This window comes from Dermacentor variabilis, chromosome 7 (genome assembly GCF_050947875.1).
Source record: "Dermacentor variabilis isolate Ectoservices chromosome 7, ASM5094787v1, whole genome shotgun sequence".
Taxonomy (NCBI): Eukaryota; Metazoa; Arthropoda; class Arachnida; order Ixodida; family Ixodidae; genus Dermacentor; species Dermacentor variabilis.
In genome coordinates, this window is record NC_134574.1 from 122,703,350 (window position 1) to 122,723,555 (window position 20,206).

Sequence of the window (20,206 nt, forward strand, 5' to 3'; positions counted from 1 at the left end):
TATACGCATGAAGGGTTCAATAACAATAAGCATCGAACTCCATGCGGTCGAACTCCAAGCTAGTCAGAGATTGCAAACTTTAGTTCGCAGCAAACATGTCTGATGGGGGCGGTATGCCATCGGCATCGACTATTAAGACGAATAATTCTTCGGAATAAAGCTTATAAGTTACTCGCAGGCATTTAGAGTGACGCTCTTACATAGTAGGTATTGAGGAAGAAAGTGAAGAAGGCATTCAATCTCAAAATTTAGTAACATGGAAAAACAGCTTTTGCAGAACCCTTGTAAACAATGTAAAAAAATTCACGTAAGTTGTAAAATGACAAATCGCATTTGTCCGCTTTCACTGATCTAATGGATGCCGTTCACAGAACCGCGATATCGGTTCTTGATGCAGAGATATGAATTTTTAACCTTTATGCTTCTTTTTTTAAAGCTTCCCAATATTTGAAAATTATTGACACAAAATTCACCGCATAAATCTAAATTCTGCTTCCAACAGCCACTACAATTTAACTCTATCTCTCAAATGCAACAAATTTGATTGAAATCGGTGCAGGGGTTATCTCAGAAAAACGGTTTTGCGTTTTAGATGTATTCGAATAGGCCGCGTCATAGTTGGGGCTGAGATAAAGCTTCCTCTTAAGGGGGTATCTGGGGTCGGACCGCGAATCTTTAGCCTAGGCATACACAGCTTCGCTGCAAATGATGCATAGATATTACATGGAAACGCAGAGGCCCGGAGCAGCAGCAGCAGAACCTGGATCTCTCTGGATCTCACTTCTATCACTACATCGATGCATTTTGCTCGTTAGGGGAAATTGATCTAACCTGCATCTGTGCAGCTGGCAGCACGAAGCCGTGTTTATAAATGAAGTGTTCAAAAAGTATTTTTATTCAGCTATAATTCCTATACAAAAGTGATGGTGAGACTCATCTTTGATGATGCTGGTGATGACTACGACGATTTATTGGGATCCCTTTTAAAGCGGGACGGTTAAAAATAGTCACCTAGGCTGCAATATTATTTAATCAGGTATGCGGTCGCTGTTTTCTATTCTAGTATTTTTATAGACAATTGTGAAACTTATGTGCACCCTCTACAACGACGTCCATTTACAAAATCATGTCGAACGTTGAGGAAGATATTGGTGACGAATGGGTTCTTGTTTATGATGCTTAAATGAACAAGTCAGGTATCTGTACAAAGCTCGGGTATTTTAAAACATATCAAGAGAGTCAGGTACAGGAAATGTATCACGATATTTTTAAAGAAGCGTTCTGAAAATAACTCGTAGACTTCTAATGCTGGCAAATAACCAAGTTGAATTTCCGAAGGGTATCAGAACTTCTTTATACAGCTTCGCTGTCCATCATGCATGAGGTGCTCAGTCAGGCTTACATCTGAGAAAGTATATTATACAGCGAATTTGTTAAGGCGTGTTCCGCAAATATTTTAATGGGGCAGTGAAATCCATATGCTGACGGCATTCTTGACTTCATATGTAAGTAGAACACAACATATCTCGAAGCCGTGAAATTACAATGAAGCGTAATGATGAAAAACCAGTAATGAAAATTTTCTCCCCTATATGACATTCCTATAGCCAACGGATGGTATGCACAATTCTTTTAACTGCAGATAGGTAATTTTTGTCCCTCACGTGCGCGACACCAGCTCAACGTTACCATTGTCAACGGCTGCGGCGATAAAAGCTAACGTCATTCTGCCGCACCTTATTCGGCACTGAAGCTGACAGTGACAAATTCGAGGCATTAGCTCACTTGAGTGCAGAGCGGGAAAGCCTGCTACGTTTGAGTGAAGCTTTGAATTATCAATATTACACGTAGTATACCCCAAGGCTGGTCAGAACTCAGTTATACATCTTTATTTTCTTTGATGTATCTGTTATTCGATTGTCTGAAACTGGTAAATTACATTTACCAACGACATGCTATTTCACAAAATGGTGAGCAAAATTTCTTTAATAGATTCGCATTGATGCTGGTAGTGATGCAAGTTCCCGTGTGGATCCAGTCTCTTTTAGGCAATGTTGCAGTTGGATACCGTCACGATAAGCAGGCAACCATGACATCTAATGCGCGTGATGACGGCTTCGACCGCATGGAGTTCGCGAATCTACAGAGACTGCTCATCAGTCGTTAAAAACTCGCTGCACTATACCGCATGCGCACCAATAAGCTGACATTGAAGAACAGAAGCACCTCGCGGTGAGAATGGGCCAGCGCCACAAGCTGATCATTGCGATGCACCCAGGTGAATACTAGCTTGGCATTCGTTTCAAAAGTGACAATCACAGCAGGCATTGCTGCTAGTCCACGTCGCTGCAAGCTTTTATGTTGCGCTATTGTGCTACAGCTATTCTCTTTATTTCTTTTGCTTACGGCTTTCAATATAGTGCTCCGCACTGACACTTCAGTACATGTATTCCAGCGACGTATAATTACAGTAAATTGAAGTAAAAATAAACATTGATATGCTACAATGCACTCTCAATTCGAAGAGCACACTGTAAAAGCTGACGTGAATATCACAGTTCCAACCCCAGCCACTACATCAAAACTTCATGCCAAAGCGCGCGTCCACCACAATTCCTTGTTAACCCTCTTTACAATCTCACTTTGATATGTGACATAAGATGCACGGCCACAGCTCGAAATGCATGTAGTAAATGTATTGATACATGCCGAGCCAGACATGCACAGGATATCATTGTTTTCTATAAGAAGAAAATCATAATAATCATTAAATTGGTATGAACGAGCTACCTAAATATTCAACTGGAGAGAGCTTCTAAACTGTCAAAAAGTGCTGCTAGAAATATGTCAAGGCGGTAATTTCAAATCACACATAATGCAAATATGCGAGAAATTTTGTAACATGATGGCAAAGAACCAAAAAATGAAGCGCATTTTACAAACACCGCACTTGAGCAGCAGGATTTAAAGAAAAAACCGTGGTGTACGAGTTATTATTATTTCCGAGGAACACTATCATTTTTAAATGTAATATACTGAAATATTATACCATTATAAACAGCCCATTGTTCTTTCTTTTTCATTTTGTTGAATGTGCTTTTTTTATTTCAGGCGAAAACAAAGGAATTCTTGGAAACCTACGGACATCAGGATAACGCGCTCTATCACTCGCAATTTAGAAGTCATTGAAGAGGACTCTCCTTGACATTATATATTATTATGGAGAACACTTCGCAGCTGCTTTGGGACAATTTCTTTTGTAAATAACAACAGTATTAAACAGAAAGATTTCCAACACAGGCGATGTTGCAGCTATCATTACTTGATATATTTATTACTGAACCCATTATTGTAAGCCAACCAGTGATATACCCATGTTGTTTGGAGGCTTCTTGAATAAGCACTAGTATTTTGGTTGCCCCTGAGGTATTAGGGCATAAAGAAAAGGCATGGCCGGTTTTATTTCTTGTTCCAATATCAAAGAAGTCATTGGGTAAATGCATTAAAGTGGCGGCGTTTCTAGATTGCCTGTTTCTTTTTACAGCAAATAATTAAAGCCAGCGAAGTATCGGGAAAAGTCATGCAGAAATAAAGCATATGCTTCAATCTGAGCAAAGCGATGATGAAAACATGACTACCAGGTATCACCTAGGTAGTCATGTTTTCGTGACAAAGAACAGAGCTCACAACTACAAATGCGTAGATACAAATGCGTGATCAGCATACAAAGTGTATTTACACCATTGTATGGGTACCTTCAAGTCCCCTTCACTATCTCTCTCTCTCTCTCTCTCTCTCTCTCTATATATATATATATATATATATATATATATATATATATATATATATATATATATAATATATATAAATCTCCCACCTTCACAATGACTCACGCGATCCGGGTGGCACGGACTGTTCCTGGTAGTCACATTGCAAACTCAAGCTATCGGTCTTCTGGAACTCAGTCAAGCAGGATAGATTGGAGTGTATCCATACTTGTAACTAATGCCTGAAGTTAGGAGGACAAACGAAGCAAATACAGTCCTAAAAATCGGGCACGTCCTGTGCTGCCGGGGCTTAGCGGAGAGAGGAGAACTACGAGTCGGATTCCTGATTAATGAGGACATAGCTGGTAACATATAGGAATTCTATAGCAATTACAAGAGGGCAGCAGGTCTTGTTGTGAAACCTAATAACAGGTACAAATTGACGGTTGTATAGGTCTACGCCCCTACATCTAGTTATGATGACCAGGATGTCGAAATCTTCTATGAAGACGTGGAATCGGCGATGGGTAAAGTTAAAACAAAATACACAATACTGATGGAGGACTTTAGTGCCAGGATAGGCAAGAAGCAGGCTTGAGACAAGTCAGTGGGGAATATGGTATAGGCTCAAGGAATAGCAGGGGATAGTTATCAGTAGAGCTTGCAGAACCGAATAACATGCGGATAATAAATACCTTCTTCCGCAAGCGGGATAGCGGAAACTGGACGTGGATGAGCCTGAATGGCGATACTAGATATGAAATAGACTTTATACTCTGCGCTAACCCTGGCATCATACAAGATCTGGACGTGCGCAGCAGTGACCATAGGACAGTAAGAACTGGAATTAGCCTAGACTTGAGGAGCGAACGGAAGAAACTGGTACATAAGAAGCCGATGAAGGAGTTCGTGGTAAGAGTGCAAATAGAGGGATTCCGGATCAAGCTACAGAACAGGTATTCGGGTTTAACTCCGGAAGAGGACCTTAGTGTTGAAGCAATGAGCAACAATCTTATGGGCATCATTAAAAGGACACAAAAGTGAAAAAAATGATTTCTTCTGCATCAGTAAATTACCGTTCTACAACACCAAAAACACCGCCCTTAAAACAATTAGACGTTTGGTAAGCCAGAAAAAGCGCAAGAACGAAATACGGGTGGCGACGCCTACTAAAGTTGCCGCACCTGGGGGCTGTGACCTCTTGCATTTTGATGGCATCTTCTAGGGCCTACTAATTACATATAGCGGTACAGATTGAATACATTGTATTCTAATGGGACTCAATATTAAACATGGCAAGTTTCGGGAAGCTTTATTTAGCCAACGCGGCCCAAATGCCAAAACGTACTTTGGAATCCCTGACGTCACGCTGACACACCGGCGCTGGGGTTTCGGCGCGAAATTCAAATACTGATACTTGGACCTTCATTTTTTCATCTAATAATCAAACTAATTTATTTAATGACACTTGGCGCATTATAGTCTGCACGGCTGCTGCGCCATAAAAATCCCAAATCTTCATCATTATTAATGACTGCCTGCAGTGTTCTCAAACAATGCTTCATTAGTCTAAACGGATTTATTGTTTCGCTTTATTGTCCCTTTAAGAAGTGTGCCATAGAAGTCGGTGGCAACTCCGTTAGACACTACCAGTAAGCTATCGCAGGGGACAAAATATCTTATGAAGAAACGCCACTGTATGAAAGCCTCTAACCCTAAAGCTGGAAAAGAACTGGCAGAACTTTCTAAGTTAATCAGCAAGCGTAAGACAGCTCGACATAAGCAAGTATAATATGGATAGAATTGAACATGTTCTAAGGAACGGAGGAAGCGTAAAAGCAGTGACGAAGAAACTAGAATTAAGCAAGAAACAGACGTATGCATTAAGAGAGAAAGCCGGCAATATCATTATTAGTATGGATGAGATCATTCAAGTGGCTGGAGAGTTCTATAGAGATTTATACAGTACAGTGGCCCCCACGATGATAAACAAGGAGATAATAGTCTAGAGGAATTCGAAATCCCACAAGTAATGCCGGAAGAAGTAAAGAAAGCCTTTGGAGCTATGTAAAGGGGGAACGCATCTAGGGAGGATCAAGTAACAGCAAATTTGTTGAAGGAATGGGGGACAGATTGTTCTAGGAAAACTGGCAACCCTGTATGCGCAATGCCTCATGACCTCGAGCTTACCGGAATCTTCGAAGAAGGCTAATATAGTCCTAATCCATAAGAAAGGGGATGCAAAGACATGAAAAATTATACATTGATCAGCTTACTGTCCGTTGCCTACAAAGTATCTACTAAGGTAATCGCAAATAGAATCAGGAACAACTTAGACCAAAGAACCAAAGGGCCAGGCAGGATTCCGTAAAGGCCCCTCAACAATAGGCCATATTCGCAATATCAATAAGGTGATAGAGAAATGTGCAGAATATAACCAACCCTTATATATAGCTTTCATTGATTCCGAGAAAGTGTTTGATTCAGTCGAAACCTCCGCAGTCACGGAGCCATTACGGAATCAGAGTGTAGACGAGCCGCATGTAAAAATACTAAGAGACATCTATAGCGGCTCCACAGCCACTGTAGTCCTCCATAAAGAAAGCAACAAAATCCCAATAAAGAAAGGTGTCCGACAGGGACATACGATCTCTCCAATGCTATTCACAGCGTGTTTGCACAAGGTATTCGGAGACCTAAATTGGGAAGAATTTCGGATAACAATTAAGGGAGAATCCTTTATTAACTTGCGATTCGCTGATGATATAGCCTAGCCTAGTAACTTAGGGGACCGATTGCAATGCATGCTCACTGACCTGGAGGGGCAAAGCAAAAGGGTGGGTCCAAAAATTAATCTGCAGAAAACCAAAGTAATGTTTAGCCGTCTCGGAAGAGAACAGCAGTTTACGATAGGTAGCGAGGCACCGGAACTGGTAAGGGAATACATCTACTTAGGGCAGGTAGCGACCACGGAGCCGGATCATGAGACTGAAATAATCAGAAGAATAAGAGTGGGCTGGGGTGCATTTGGCAGGCAGTCTCAGATCATGAAGAGCAGATTGCCATTATCCCTCAAGAGGAAAGTATAACAGCTGTGTCTTACCGGTGCTCACGTACGGCGCAGAAACCTAGAGGCTTACGAAAAGGGTTCTACTTTAATTGAAGACGATGCAACGAGTTATGGAAAGAAGAATGATGGTTGTAGCGTTAAGGGATAAGAAAAGAGAAGATTGGGTGAGGGAATAAACGCGAATAAATGACATCTTTGTTGAAATCCAGAAATAAATGGGCTCAGGCAGGACATGTAATGAGGAGGGAAGGTAGCCGATGGTCATTAAGAGTGATGAAGTAGATTCCAAGGGAAGGGAAGCGTAGCAAAGGGCGGCAGAAAGTTAGGTGGGCGGATGAGATTAAAAGTATGCAGGGTCAACATGGCCACAGTTAGTACATGACTTGGGTAGTTGAGCAAGTATGGGAGAGTCCTTTGCCCTGCAGGGAGCGTAACCAGGCTGATGGTGATGATGATGATGAACTAATGCCTAATCAAAGTCAAACTCATGCCTCGCGGGAGCGCAATGATCCTAACAATGTATTCAAGCAAACTTTTTGAAACTGTGCGCCTTGGTTCCGCAGACCTGAAAAAATGAGGGAGGGAGTCAAAACTACGCAGGCATTAATTTTAATCATCGTCGAATGCACACGAACGGCTGCATGTACTGCCGGAAAAGAAGGTGCCAATAGCGTCATATTATTATTGAGTAATGAAATGCTCAGAACTTTCTAAGTGAGTGCGGCTGACGATGGCGCTGCTTTGCGAAGCGAGCGTTGTAAACAATGCACTGAACAACTGCCTTTTGCTGCGTCCTATCCTTCGGGAGCAAAACGTTAGCCGAGAGAACCGTAACAGACAGAAGGCTATTTACCGCCCACTCTCTGTAACGTCGAGGTCGTTAAAAGTGTGCTCTGGAAGTGCCTGCTCATCAGTCCATATTGCAGTCCATATTGCATATGCAGCCCATATTTAGCAAATCATGGTAAATTCAATTGGCTTCTAGCTTATCCCCTCATTGTGCCCTAAAACGTGTTAACCCTTCAAGAACGCCAGTAAACTGAACAAGTGTACGATAAATATAGGGTCGCCATGATGCAGAACTATGACTATTCCTTCGAAGAAGTATGCTACATTGAAGACTCGTTTCACTGGTCCTTACATCTGGCTGACGACAGCCAGCCAGTATTGAATTCAATTTAGAACAGTCGACAACAAATTATGACTGAGATGGCATCTGTTGGCATTGAGGTGCCTCATCAACGCAGGAGAGTTGACGGCCAAGGATGGGCCTTGTATTGACCAGAAAAGCTGGATGACCAACTTCGTGAACGACAAAAAAGAAAAGTGAGACAGGGGAGAAAATAAGACGAAGTATTATTCGTACTACTGTCAAAGATGCTAGAATAACCGAACCATTATAATATTGGGCTGGAAAACAGCAACGGTTAGGAAAGTCTAGGTGGGTCTTTGATGGAAAATTGAACATGCGGCGTCCAACACAATAGAACATGAATGTCAACAAACAAATAGATGTGGCTAAATTGTGCATTTTACTTCCTTTATATCAAACACACGCTCATTTTACTATGTTTACGATTTTAAGCAGCCACAATTTCACAATACTGAAATATAAAAGCAATTCTTAAATTATATAATTCTATGCAAATAAATAAGTAAATGCCCGGGACCAAAATTACTGGTAATCTCTCCACAAAGATTACGCACTTGGTCTTATTCGCGTGGAATAATTCACATTTGTTTAAAGCTTAGTTGAAATCAAGAAAAAGAAATGGGCATGGGCAGGACATGTAATGAGGAGGGAAGATAACCGATGGTCATTAAGGGTTACGGACTGGATACCAAGGGAAGGGAAGCGTAGCAGGGGGCGGCAGAAAGTTAGGTGGGCGGATGAGATTAAGAAGTTTGCAGGAACGGCATGGCCACAATTAGTACATGACCGGGGTTGTTGGAGACGTATGGGAGAGGCCTTTGCCCTGCAGTGGGCGTAACCAAGCTGCTGCTGCTGATGATGATGATGATGATGTTTAAAGCTTGTGGCAGAGTAGCGTGGGACCCGGTATACTTGTAGATAGGAGACAGTGCAAGAAGTGTAGAAATCAATTTCTAAATTTACTATATGGGAAGCATGGGACGCATACATTGAATACATTCGCAGAGTGTGTTTGATAAGAGATTCCAAACAAATTATTTACCTTATTCTAGATTCTAGCGATGAAACATGTGTCTTCAGGACATATTTCCCAATAATGTGAAGTCAAATACAATAATATTGCTAGTTGCCGATGAGGACACCTTGATGGAAGGAGTGAGACTAAAAAGCGGCGAACGTTGGAAATCAGTCTCGTAGATCTGTATTCAAATTGGAAATACGCTTTTGTGAAAATACACTTTCTTAAAGGTCTTGCGACTGCGTCAATTGTAGTCTCGAAAAGAAGTAGCGGACCTCGCACAAGACCTGGGTTGTCAATCAAATGTTTCAACTCGACATGGCCACATGTGTCTACAAGACCGCGATGCAATGAGTAAAAATTGAAGTGTGGAATATTTCTTGTTGACCTAGCTTTTTTAATGTGTGTACCTAACATATATAGCGGATGTAAGGCATGTAGTGGTCGGCATTTGTTTTTATTTTAACTGCAGGGCATATGTCCGAATTCACCGTTCCCGCGCTTTGCAGCAGACAATGACACATTATACTTATAGAAGACAAGTTCAGAGGAGGATGTAAACTTCAAGCGATCAGAAATAGTCGAACAAGGCAGCCACACGTTTTGTTGTATTGCTCCTTATCATTTCAAGTAGTTGTGGTTGTCTTTAGAAATGTCCAAAGCATATATCACCCTGATTCCGGCTTTGAGGCAAACTGGTAGAAATAAATAGACAACGACCGTGCATACGGGCAGCTTGTTTTGTGCATTGGTTCCCCCTACCTATTGTTTCAAGTAGCGGCAGCAGCATTCCTGTTTCCTTGCTGTCACAAGCACTTGCCTTGCCTGCACATTTTTGTGAACACTTTTGGTTCCGTTAGTCTGCGCGTCAGCTTATTGATTTCCTCCATCCACTCAGGGTGAATCATAGTGCATTCCCCATAGAAAAACGCTGCAAAGGCTGGCAGCTTCTAAGGAATGTTATTGTAGAAGCATTCAGTCCTTTGCTTTATTTTTCGGCGAACCTCTCAATGCACACTAGAACCGCTCAAATCTCAAATACAGTGTTTATAGCACAAAAAAGACAAGACGGAATAAAAGAAATAAGAAATCAGCTTTATACTTTAAGGAATGGTGGGGAATATTAGGGAAAAAGTATAAGCAGTTTTTGAAGAATTCATTTCAATTAAGCGTTAAATAAGAAGTGTTAAACTATCGCTTGAGTGCGTGTAAAGGCGCCTGCCTAAGAAAACGCTTTACAACGTTCCCCACTTTCCTATTAAATCTGAAAGAGGCAAAAATATATTGGAACCAGGGTCCATTCTACACGGGACGTTTACCAAAAATTCTGAACATTCGACTTCACCGAGTCTTTTCGCTAACAAAGCACCTCGTTAACTGTTAATAAACGTCAACTTGTCGTTGTTCCCCGGTCTCCTCGGTTAACTATGCGAAAAAACTGGTCGTTATTTTGCTCACACTAGTTAGTCAAGATGCTGTCGAGGGCTGTTTGTTGGTGGTTTGCCATGGGCTTATATGCTGCAGTCGACGGTGGTGGGGGCACTCACACTTGGGTCAGCTCCACGCGAAACAGGGATGAGAATTTGCACCAAAGCATGTGGGCCTTGATGACGCATTGCAGGTCACAGCTTCCACTTCGCAATTGGCTTACAACAATCAGATTAGACAAGGCACAAAAGGGCGCAGAGCCACACAGGTGGCGCTGGTCGAGGAGATTCATCGATAGAACTTTGTAGTAACAGTTCTACACAGTCATTAGTGGGCGGGTGATGGTGCACATTGTATCCATTGTATACTATCCTTCAAACGACTAATAACAATAGGTAGCGACCCTTTAACAAATTTGTTGGGTCCCAAAAGCGTGTACTTTGCCATTGTATACGTCCATTATGTTAAATAAACTTTCAAACGACGGTACAAGAGAAATCACTCATGAGTGATCTTGCATGTGTAAAATTCACAGCGAAGTAAATATATTTACCGTACTGGCTGTGAAGGTTACTAATTTCGAAAGTTTGCAGCTTTCTACTACACTACTCTACAGTAATCGAGGAGGCAGAACATCGATGTTAAATGTGCTTATGCGATAACCTTAGCATAAATTGATTTTCCCGAAGGAAGTTACCGCCGTGCACAATTATACTAAACTTAGCTTGCTTTCAACACAATATTTATTTGGAGTGACTGGCTTTCTTGCAAATGTTCACATGTCAGGAGACAAATATTCGTTAGACATTAAATGCTTGATGTTGTTTTATATATTAGAGAATTACTGTATAGAGCCCTGACTACCTGTTACCTTCTAAGGAATTTTCTTCGCTACGCTTAATATAGAACACTTCGCGATTTCCGGGCTAGAAGCCGATGGTCTTTTCTCCCCGAGTAAAATTGCGCACCGGGATTTGCAAGCACTCGTGTGATTTTGGGAGGATATCACAGACCGCTGAAAGGAAGAAATAATAATTCAACGCGTTCTTCTTTCGATGAAGCATTGTTCACCATCAAGGCTTAGTGTAACAATACATTGTAGCTTTTTTTGGCACATCTCTTCCCCCTCAGATGCATCACCCATTCGAGTCTGTCACCTCAAATAAGATAAGTTCAAAACACACCACTAAAAAAACAAAAAAAAACACAGCGTGAATCCGAGTGGTTTACCGAAAAAATATTCAAGGGATGATTTATGGCGTACAATTTATATAGCTTGAAGCAGAAGTTCAAATTGTGTACATACAGGTACGTATCTTGACTTTGCAAAATATCAACCGAAAGCATTAAAGACAGCAGAAAACAACGATTTGTACAGCTTTAAATTCATTTAGTGCGACAGCAGCATTCTCCCATACCAAATTGCTTATTTTTGCCTTTCTTTTCCTATTTGCCCGTCTTCGAATTATTCTATTCGCCTGCAACTGAGAGCTGATCAACTGCACAACGCTTTCTAGGGTGGTTTGCTTTGGGAACGAAGGCGGCTGCGGCTGTTTAAGATTAATTGATTAATTAAATATATGATATGTATTTATTGTACAAGTATTTTAAGAAGCTAATTATTGTTGTTTAAAAGCAAAGAAATAATTGTGCGTACTAAATAAGGTATTGTCGGCTTTTAGTTTTTATTGAAGTACTAAATTTTGTTTCTCTTTTACATAGTATTACAATTACGTACATGGACAGGCCTAGCAGCTCCAGATTTCCCATGTCTTAGTAGGCAATATTTATTCAATGCAAATGCAGATCTCAGTGAAAACTATAATTCGAGGGTGTTGACAAACGGCTGAACTGCTGCGAATAATAGATTTCCAAAAGCTTTGCATTTGTTGTCAGGAACGCAGTTTAGGCAGCCTTTACTGTCTAAACGGTTTCTTACGCGGGTAATATTCTTTGAAACATTTCTTAATTAACAATACCCACTTCCGTCGGTTCAATTTGTAACCATTTCTCAATAAATATAATAGAAAATAACGCGAATACTTCGTTCAGCTCCGCACCAACAATGCACAAAACAAATAGGATTTTGTTCTTACAATGACTGATTTCTTTTTATTTCTCCAACGTTACTCATAAACAAGTGTACATGTTTATTACACGTTGAATAAAACGCGTGTACATCGCATAAATTCGAATTACTATGGGATAGATATTGCTGGAACGTATTAGCTGTTTTCATAAATATGGAATTTGAATGAAACTTCATTTCTCACCTGGAAGGGTTTCAATTAAGGATACTATGCTCGCCGTTTTCCTTGTCAGTGTGAAGTGGTTATGTAAAGAACTGAAACAACCACCCATATAAATGTTAAGAAAGAGAGACATTGCACTTCATTGAGAAAGGTGTACACCGCGTCACTTAAACTAATATAGGAGCCTGACTCTACTACTATCAATGTACAGGGTCTGTGAACACCATTTCTTTCGACACCAATTACTTGCTGAATTCGTCTTCCGACCGTAGCGTCTAGAGATTATAAGTTTCCATACACTGTGGCAACAATACTCGATATATTCTCGTGATGACTGTACAATTATATTCGAATGAAAGAAAGATTTAGGGATAAAATTTTTCTATCCACCGCCAGCCTATTTGAATATGGATTCATTTTTCAATCCTTCAAGTAGATTACAAACGAGACAATCTTTTCTTGGATTGCATATGATCCCATCATTATCAATTGAGCCGCATGCCCTAGTAGATATTGTATTGCTAGGGACTTTGACGGAAAATGAAAGTAAGAGACAAGCTACGTACAGGTACTTCAATGATGATTATTGGGCTATCATGACGCAAGGGCCAGGGAAGGCGCCAACAGGTACTTCAGAGCTACGCCAGCGACTCTTGGAGGAGGACGACAGAAAGGGAGAAGACAGGGATATTATCCAGAAATGCGTCTGCTTGGCTACCCAGCGCTGGGGGACGGTAAAGGGGGAATAGAAAGATGAGATCGACTCTAAAACAATAGAGGACGTATGAGCTGACGCATTGCTGCGAGAGGCGAGTTTACCTAAAGGCCGTAACCTCGCGAAGTTCTGTACACTTGTAGGATAGAGCGTAGTATAGTGTTTACATTATTGCTGCGCAAATAAATACAGGGACAAGGAATGTAGCACACAATACAAGTGGTTACGCGGTGCGCTTCATTCCTTGTCTCCGTGTTTCACCGCACAATGCTGACGAGAATTCGTAACAACTAACCCAACATTTATTAGTGGCACGAGTACCGAGTGACACTCTTGCTTCTTGCGCAGCACTTACCGTTACATGTTACCTGTTACTGTTAATGTTACCTGATAAAACCGAGGACGAAATTCAAGACACATCCGAAAAAAATTGTGCAATAAAAAATTCGTGGGTTTCATCTCAGATATAATAGCAGAGCAGAAGGTTACGTACGAATTGAGTTACCCAAGTTTCTGAAATAATTAAAATTAATTATAAATCACTGATTACCGCACAGCAAAACACACAACTGTAGATTTTAGAGACCCGCCACAAGAGCACATCTTTGGTGAAATTCCTGGAAACCCGGAAGTAGAAAGTGGAGCTAATTATGTATCTAATTACGTTACACAGAACAAGGTGGCATGGTATTTAAACGGTTAATTAATGAAAAGCATTTGCCTGACATGCATCGAACATCTTCCTAGCAGAGCGGATGTGACGCCACTCCCTCTTCTCTCACTTCTCCTCTCCCGGCGCTCACTTGCTCGAAACAGCTGCGCGCGCTTACTCGTTACATGCTCTGACGTATACCGTGACGTCACTTGCTCTGACAAGACTGGAAAGGACAGGCGTAGTGCGCTTCGTGCACCACTCGCCAGGAGGCTACGTCCCGCCAGTGGCGGCCGGTGCGGTTGCTCTACGCCCTCTCTCGCTGCTCGCTCGCTTATCGTGCCAGGGGAAATGCGTTCGCTCGCCTAAATTAAAGAACACCAACGCAAAGGTACAAATGGTCCCATTAAAACACACTTCAGTCAGAGATTAGGGTCACCTACCATTTTCTTGGGTTCATGATAGCGTCCCTAAAAAAAGTAAACCAATTGCAAATTGTAAATGCCTTTTTGCACAAACAAAATAAGCCGGAACGGATCTGAGGAATTGCAAACGCAGAAACAAGAAATTAAATATAGTTTATGCTCCTTGCCAACCACAGAATTACGCCGAATGCAGAAGTGTTAATTCGATTGATGGGCGGTGATCAATGGTAACTTAGTTACAAGAGTGCCCTAAATTTGAAATTTGCACGAAAAATATTTTTCTCGAAGCAAGTCAAAGGTGCTGTCAGTAGAATAGATAGACGTTCTGTCTAATTCTTGCGAACATATATGTGACTTTAAAAGAGCGAGACGAGAGAATAAAAGGCTGACTCCGAGCTGAACATATCTGTTGTGTATAAAACAACCTCGCTCTTCATGACATTTTCGCGAATGTTGCAGTCTGGAATGCATGCTTAAAAACCTCAATCATTGACGCCTTACTGACGTCTATGCCGTCTCTGATGACGACGCCCGTAGACGCCATTTATAGCAAATCATGCATTCAGGCGATGTCAAAACACTTTAAAATATTTATTCGTGGAAAATGCAGCTGTGAGAAGGAATCCACTGACGTGTTTTCTCTTCACATAGGCGGCTTCGCTTATTATTTGCTGCAGATATTTAAGCCGGTTTGTTAGCATTTCACAATAGAATTCTATCCACGTTGCAGTAGACAAGAGGCTCCAGAGGGATAGTTTATAAAAAACCCTTAGCTGACAAAGTCGTGCAAATACGTTACCATGTTTGCCTCTGTTACTAAGCGTAACCGTAAGCAGACCCAATAACAAGTAAAGCGTAAAAGTGCGCATTGCACCTTGATGCGCCCATTGACAACGCATACTTTCCGCTCGCGTTGGTTAGGTCCCCTTTTATGAGCGCGTTCATCAAGCGCACATAGTTATGCGATTATACAGTAGATTATCCCAATGTCGTACGCTGAAGAGTAACACTACGGTTACTTACAAAATACCTCCTTATAGGGTGAAACTGTGCCAACTGAAACAAGCTGCACTTCGGCAAAACGATGGTAACCACCACAGCGTAGATCACTGAAACCTCACACACAGGTCGAGTGCCCCGGCTATGTATACGCGACTCGTCGACGATTGCAGCGTAGTTGCTGATGTTCGCATGCCTTCTAGCATATAAAACACTCGTCGCGTGGCGCATGCCATCTCATTAAAAAAAACATGTACCGATATAGTCGGGGGCGTCTTGCTCCGAACGTTCACTTCAGACTTGCTAGCAAGTGACAAGTGGTCCCCCAAAAATAAATTAGCAGATTTTAAATATTGGGCGCATATCATTTATGTGACGCTCGGTGATATGTAGCACTGAAGGCGACGACGGGCTCGTACATCCTCTACAATCTGGACACATCATACCAACTTATAAATACCATATAAGCGCTTGAAAATATCACAAAAAATATGTACACTGTTTTCCTGTAGTCAGTTAAAAGTCATTCTGCGCCAGTCACCTTCAGCACGAGTTTACCTACTTTCTTCTTCTAGTAAACAAGTTCATAGGATTGAATTCTGAAGTATTGAACAAAGTTTCACTGAAAGAAGTCAAGATCGGCCACACAATTGAAGTCAATCTTATCAAAGACCGGACCGTGTTGCCCAATACTTCTTGGATATGCGCAAGAAACCAACAATTCTGGAACAGGTGCAGCCATTCTCTCTTTCTACTCCTGAAAAGCTCACAGCTCCACCTCTGAGACTGCACATCTCGAGCCAGTCTCCTGCCTATGGCGCGGAAATCAAGAAACAGCTCGGCTGCATGCAATGTTTTTCCAACGTCAAACTGCTCGACGACTTCGGAAAACCTTTCTCCGACTTGGAGACACTGCGAAAGTTCTAGAGCTCACGTCGAGTCGTAAACCTGCACAAAAAGTTGCCCTTTTGATGTCACAGACACCAGTCAACCACTACGAGGTCCAGAGACCGACCGCGCCTTGTGTGACCGACCACTTTTATTGTGATGGATGGCGGTTTATTGCTAACTGCGTCGGGACAATATTCTGATATATTTTACATCCCTTTGACAGCCCGAGCCATTTTCGGCAACTGACGATGATCAAGGACACTTCAGTAATATATATAGGTTGAAATACAATGGTCGAGACGACGCTTTATTCCAAGCAGGAAAAATGGCACCGATGCAAAAACGAACACGAGCCGATGATTGATGATGACTTTGCACAGATGAAGATGAAGTCCGCATAAATGCTTACACTAATTGCCCCCGTGGACGGAAGCGGCCAGCCTGGCCGCACATTAGACAGTGGAACGGAGATGAAAGGGCTTCAGGCGTAAAACGTGGACGATCTCTGTTCCGCGGCAGCGTCGGTCGGTTGGGGCCTCCACAGGTGTAACGAGATAGTTCACCGGCAAGGTCTGCTCTATGACTTTGTAGGGGCCAAGGTATCGAGACTCAAGCTTCTCACATAAATCGGGTGTTCGCGCAGGGGTCCATAGAAGCACATCGTCACCAGGGCGGTAGGAAACGGCGCGATGAGAGGCATCGTACCGATGTTTGCGATCGTCTTGGCTGGCTGCAGTGTTCATACGGGCGCGACGACGACATTGGGCAAGACGAGACACAACCTGGTCGCAAATGAATGATGAAGCGTTGACGGGGCCAGAGAAGAAAGAAACGTCGAGTGATGAGGTTGGGTGGCGGCCGTATACTAAGAAAAACGGAGAGTATCCGGTGGTCCGTTGAACAGACATGTTGTACGCAAATGTTGGAAATGGGAGAATCGCATCCTAGTTACGATGATCAGGTTGAATATACATGGATAGCATGTCACACAGCGTGCGATGAAATCGCTCTGTTAGGCCGTTGGTTTGAGGGTGGTAGCTAGACGTTGTCTTGTGCACGGTATTGGACGCTTGCAGAACTTGATTAAGAGTGCTTGAAAGAAATGCCTTGCCTCGGTCGCTCAAAAGAACGTGAGGCGCCCCGTGACGTAAGTAAACAGCCTGCAAGAAGAAGGCCGCTACTTCTGAGGCAGCTCCGGAACGTATTGAGGCTGTTTCAGCGTACCGGGTCAAATGGTCAACAGCTGTGACGATCCATCGGTTGCCGTCTGGAGTAGGTGGGAGTGGCCCGAAAAGGTCAATGCCGACGACAGAGAAGGGTTGTGCTGGACAAGGAAGTGGTTGTAGGGTCCCGACCGGAGCAGTAGTAGGTCGCTTACGGTGTTGGCAAAGCGTGCACGAGGCAACATATCTAGCTATGCTCATGGAAAGGCCTGGCCAATAGAATCGGCTGCGTATACGCTCGTGCGTTTTGTGGTAACCCAAGTGGCCTGACGTAGGGTCATCGTGTGAGGCCTGCAGAATTGCAGCGCGAAGAGAGCGCGGTAGAATGGGAACCCATCGATGGCCTTCCGGGTGAAAAATGTACCGGTAGAGCACGTCGTCTTCAAACTTGAACAGTTTCAGCTGTTTCCGTAGCCTGGCATTGGGTGGAGATGAAACATCGCTAAGGCGATTGGTGATACCATGGCAATAGGAATCGGCGCGCTGTTGAGTGGAAAGCACTGAAAAGCGGTTTCATGAAGTCATGGAAGAAATCGGTGTAATAGACGAAGCGTCGTCCATGCGGCCAATTTGACAAGGTGATGTGATGTGCTCCGATGATGGTGGTAATGGGCATCGTGAAAGAGCATCGGCATCTTGGTGCTTCCGTCCGGACTTATATATGACATTGAAATCATATGCTTGTAATCGGAGTATCCAGCGGCCAAGGCGCCCGGACAAGTTTGATCGTCGACAACCAGCATAAGGCATGGTGGTCGGTCACAACCGTGAAATGTCGACCGTGGAGCTTTGGACGAAATTTTTGAATGGACCAGACAACAGCCAAACACTCTTGTTCGGTTATCGAGTACTTCTTTTCCGCGGAAGTGAGAGTGCGGCCTGCATATGCAACAACCTTTTCACAAAATTCGTGGTCGCGCTGCAGCAGTAGGGCACCAATTCCGTGACCGCTGGCGTCAGTATGCACTAATGTGGGCTCCTTGTCATCAAAATGACAAAGAACAGGTGCGGATGTTAGTGCGCGCTTGAGTTCTTGGAACGCGGCTTCACACTGATCGTTCCAATCGAAGGAACTGGAACTAGCAAGGAGCTTGTGGAGGGGCGAGGCAATGCTAGCAAAGTTCCGGTTAAAACGTCGAAAGTATGAGGCGAGTCCAATGAAGCTGCGCAGTTCTTTTGCACGAAGTGGACGTTGAGCACCGCGGAAATTTTTTCCGGATCGGGCTGGATGCCGTCTTTGCTAACGACATTACCCAGGACTTTAATCGTTGTGCTAGCGAAACGGCACTTCCTCGTGTTTAGTTGAAGTCCGGCATTAGAAAGGCATGTGAGCACTTCATATAAGCGTTGAAGATGATCAGTGAAAGTCGAGGAAAACACGACGATGTCGTCGAGGTAACCTAGACAATTTTTTCCACTTGAGGCCGCGAAGAACCGTGTTGATCATCCTTTCAAATGTGGCGCGAGCATTGCATAGACCGAAAGGCATTACATTAAACTCATAAAGACCATCTGGAGTAGAAAAGGCGGTCTTTTCTTTGTCCGCTTCGTGCATTGGAATTTGCCAATATCCGGAGCGAAATCAAGGCTGGAAAAATATTGGGCGCCTTGCAACGAATCAAGGGCGTCATCGATACGGGGCATCGGATATACATCCTTACGGGTGATCTTGTTTAGCGCACGGTAGTCAACACAGAATCGTACCGATCCATCCTTCTTCTGCACTAAAACGACGGGTGATGACCAAGCACTGGCGGAGGGACGTATGACGTTTCTTTTCAGCATATCGGCGACGTTCTCCTCGCTGATTTTGCGTTCGGCCAAAGAGACTCGGTAGGGACGACGGCGTACAATAGTCTGGCCATCGGTGTTGATACGATGGAAGGCAACGGAAGTCTGTCCGAGTGACGAAGTATCCATATCAAAGGAGGCCTGGTGCTTCGTAAGCAAATTTAGCAACGCTTCTTGTTGAGCAGCAGTAAGGTCAGGACTTATCACGGAAGGAAGATCAGATGAAGCAGATTTGTCCTGTTGAGGAAGAGCTTGCGAGGCGGCAAGAGGAAGCAGGGAGACTGGTTGGGTATCCACATAACAGGCCACTGCGGAGCCTTGAGGTAGGAGGATTGTCTCAGTGGTCGCGTTTAAAGCGATGATTAACGCAGAGCTTTCTTTGAACCGCACCAGGCAGGAAGCGAAGACAATCCCACGGGCAAGACAGCGACCGTAAGGAGTGATGAACACGTCGCCATTGGTGATGTCCGTAGAAGAGAGACTTATGACTTGCTCGTGGCCGGGAGGCAGTAAAGAATCGGCAGCAGTTCGAAAACGCAGTCGTGGCTCATCGGCAGTCCCGCTGCAATGAACTGTCTCGGTCATGTGGACTACACGTTGACGGCAAGAGATTAAAGCGGACGCTGACGAGAGAAAGTCCCAACCTAAAATTAGTTCATGAGCGCACGGGAATAAAATCGCGAACTTAATGTGATGACAGATACCATCAATGAAGACGCGTGCTGTACATTGGGCTGATGGTTGAATGGTTGCTCCATTAGCCCCAATCAGGGATGATCCAATATAAGGCGTCCTCACTTTCCGCAGACGAGAGCACAGGCC

At 43.2% G+C, this 20,206-nt stretch overlaps 1 protein-coding gene across 2 annotated transcripts in view; it reads left to right on the top strand.

Moving 5' to 3' along the window:
• LOC142587100 (uncharacterized) overlaps positions 1-3,296 on the top strand; it is a 64,666-nt gene extending 61,370 nt beyond the window's left edge. For both annotated transcript variants that reach the window (XM_075697988.1, XM_075697987.1), the window contains one exon: positions 3,112-3,296. In XM_075697988.1, the coding sequence (XP_075554103.1) occupies positions 3,112-3,155 (44 nt within the window). In that variant the 3' untranslated portion in view covers positions 3,156-3,296. The remainder of the gene's footprint in view (positions 1-3,111) is intronic.
• The last annotated feature ends 16,910 nt before the right edge of the window (positions 3,297-20,206 follow it).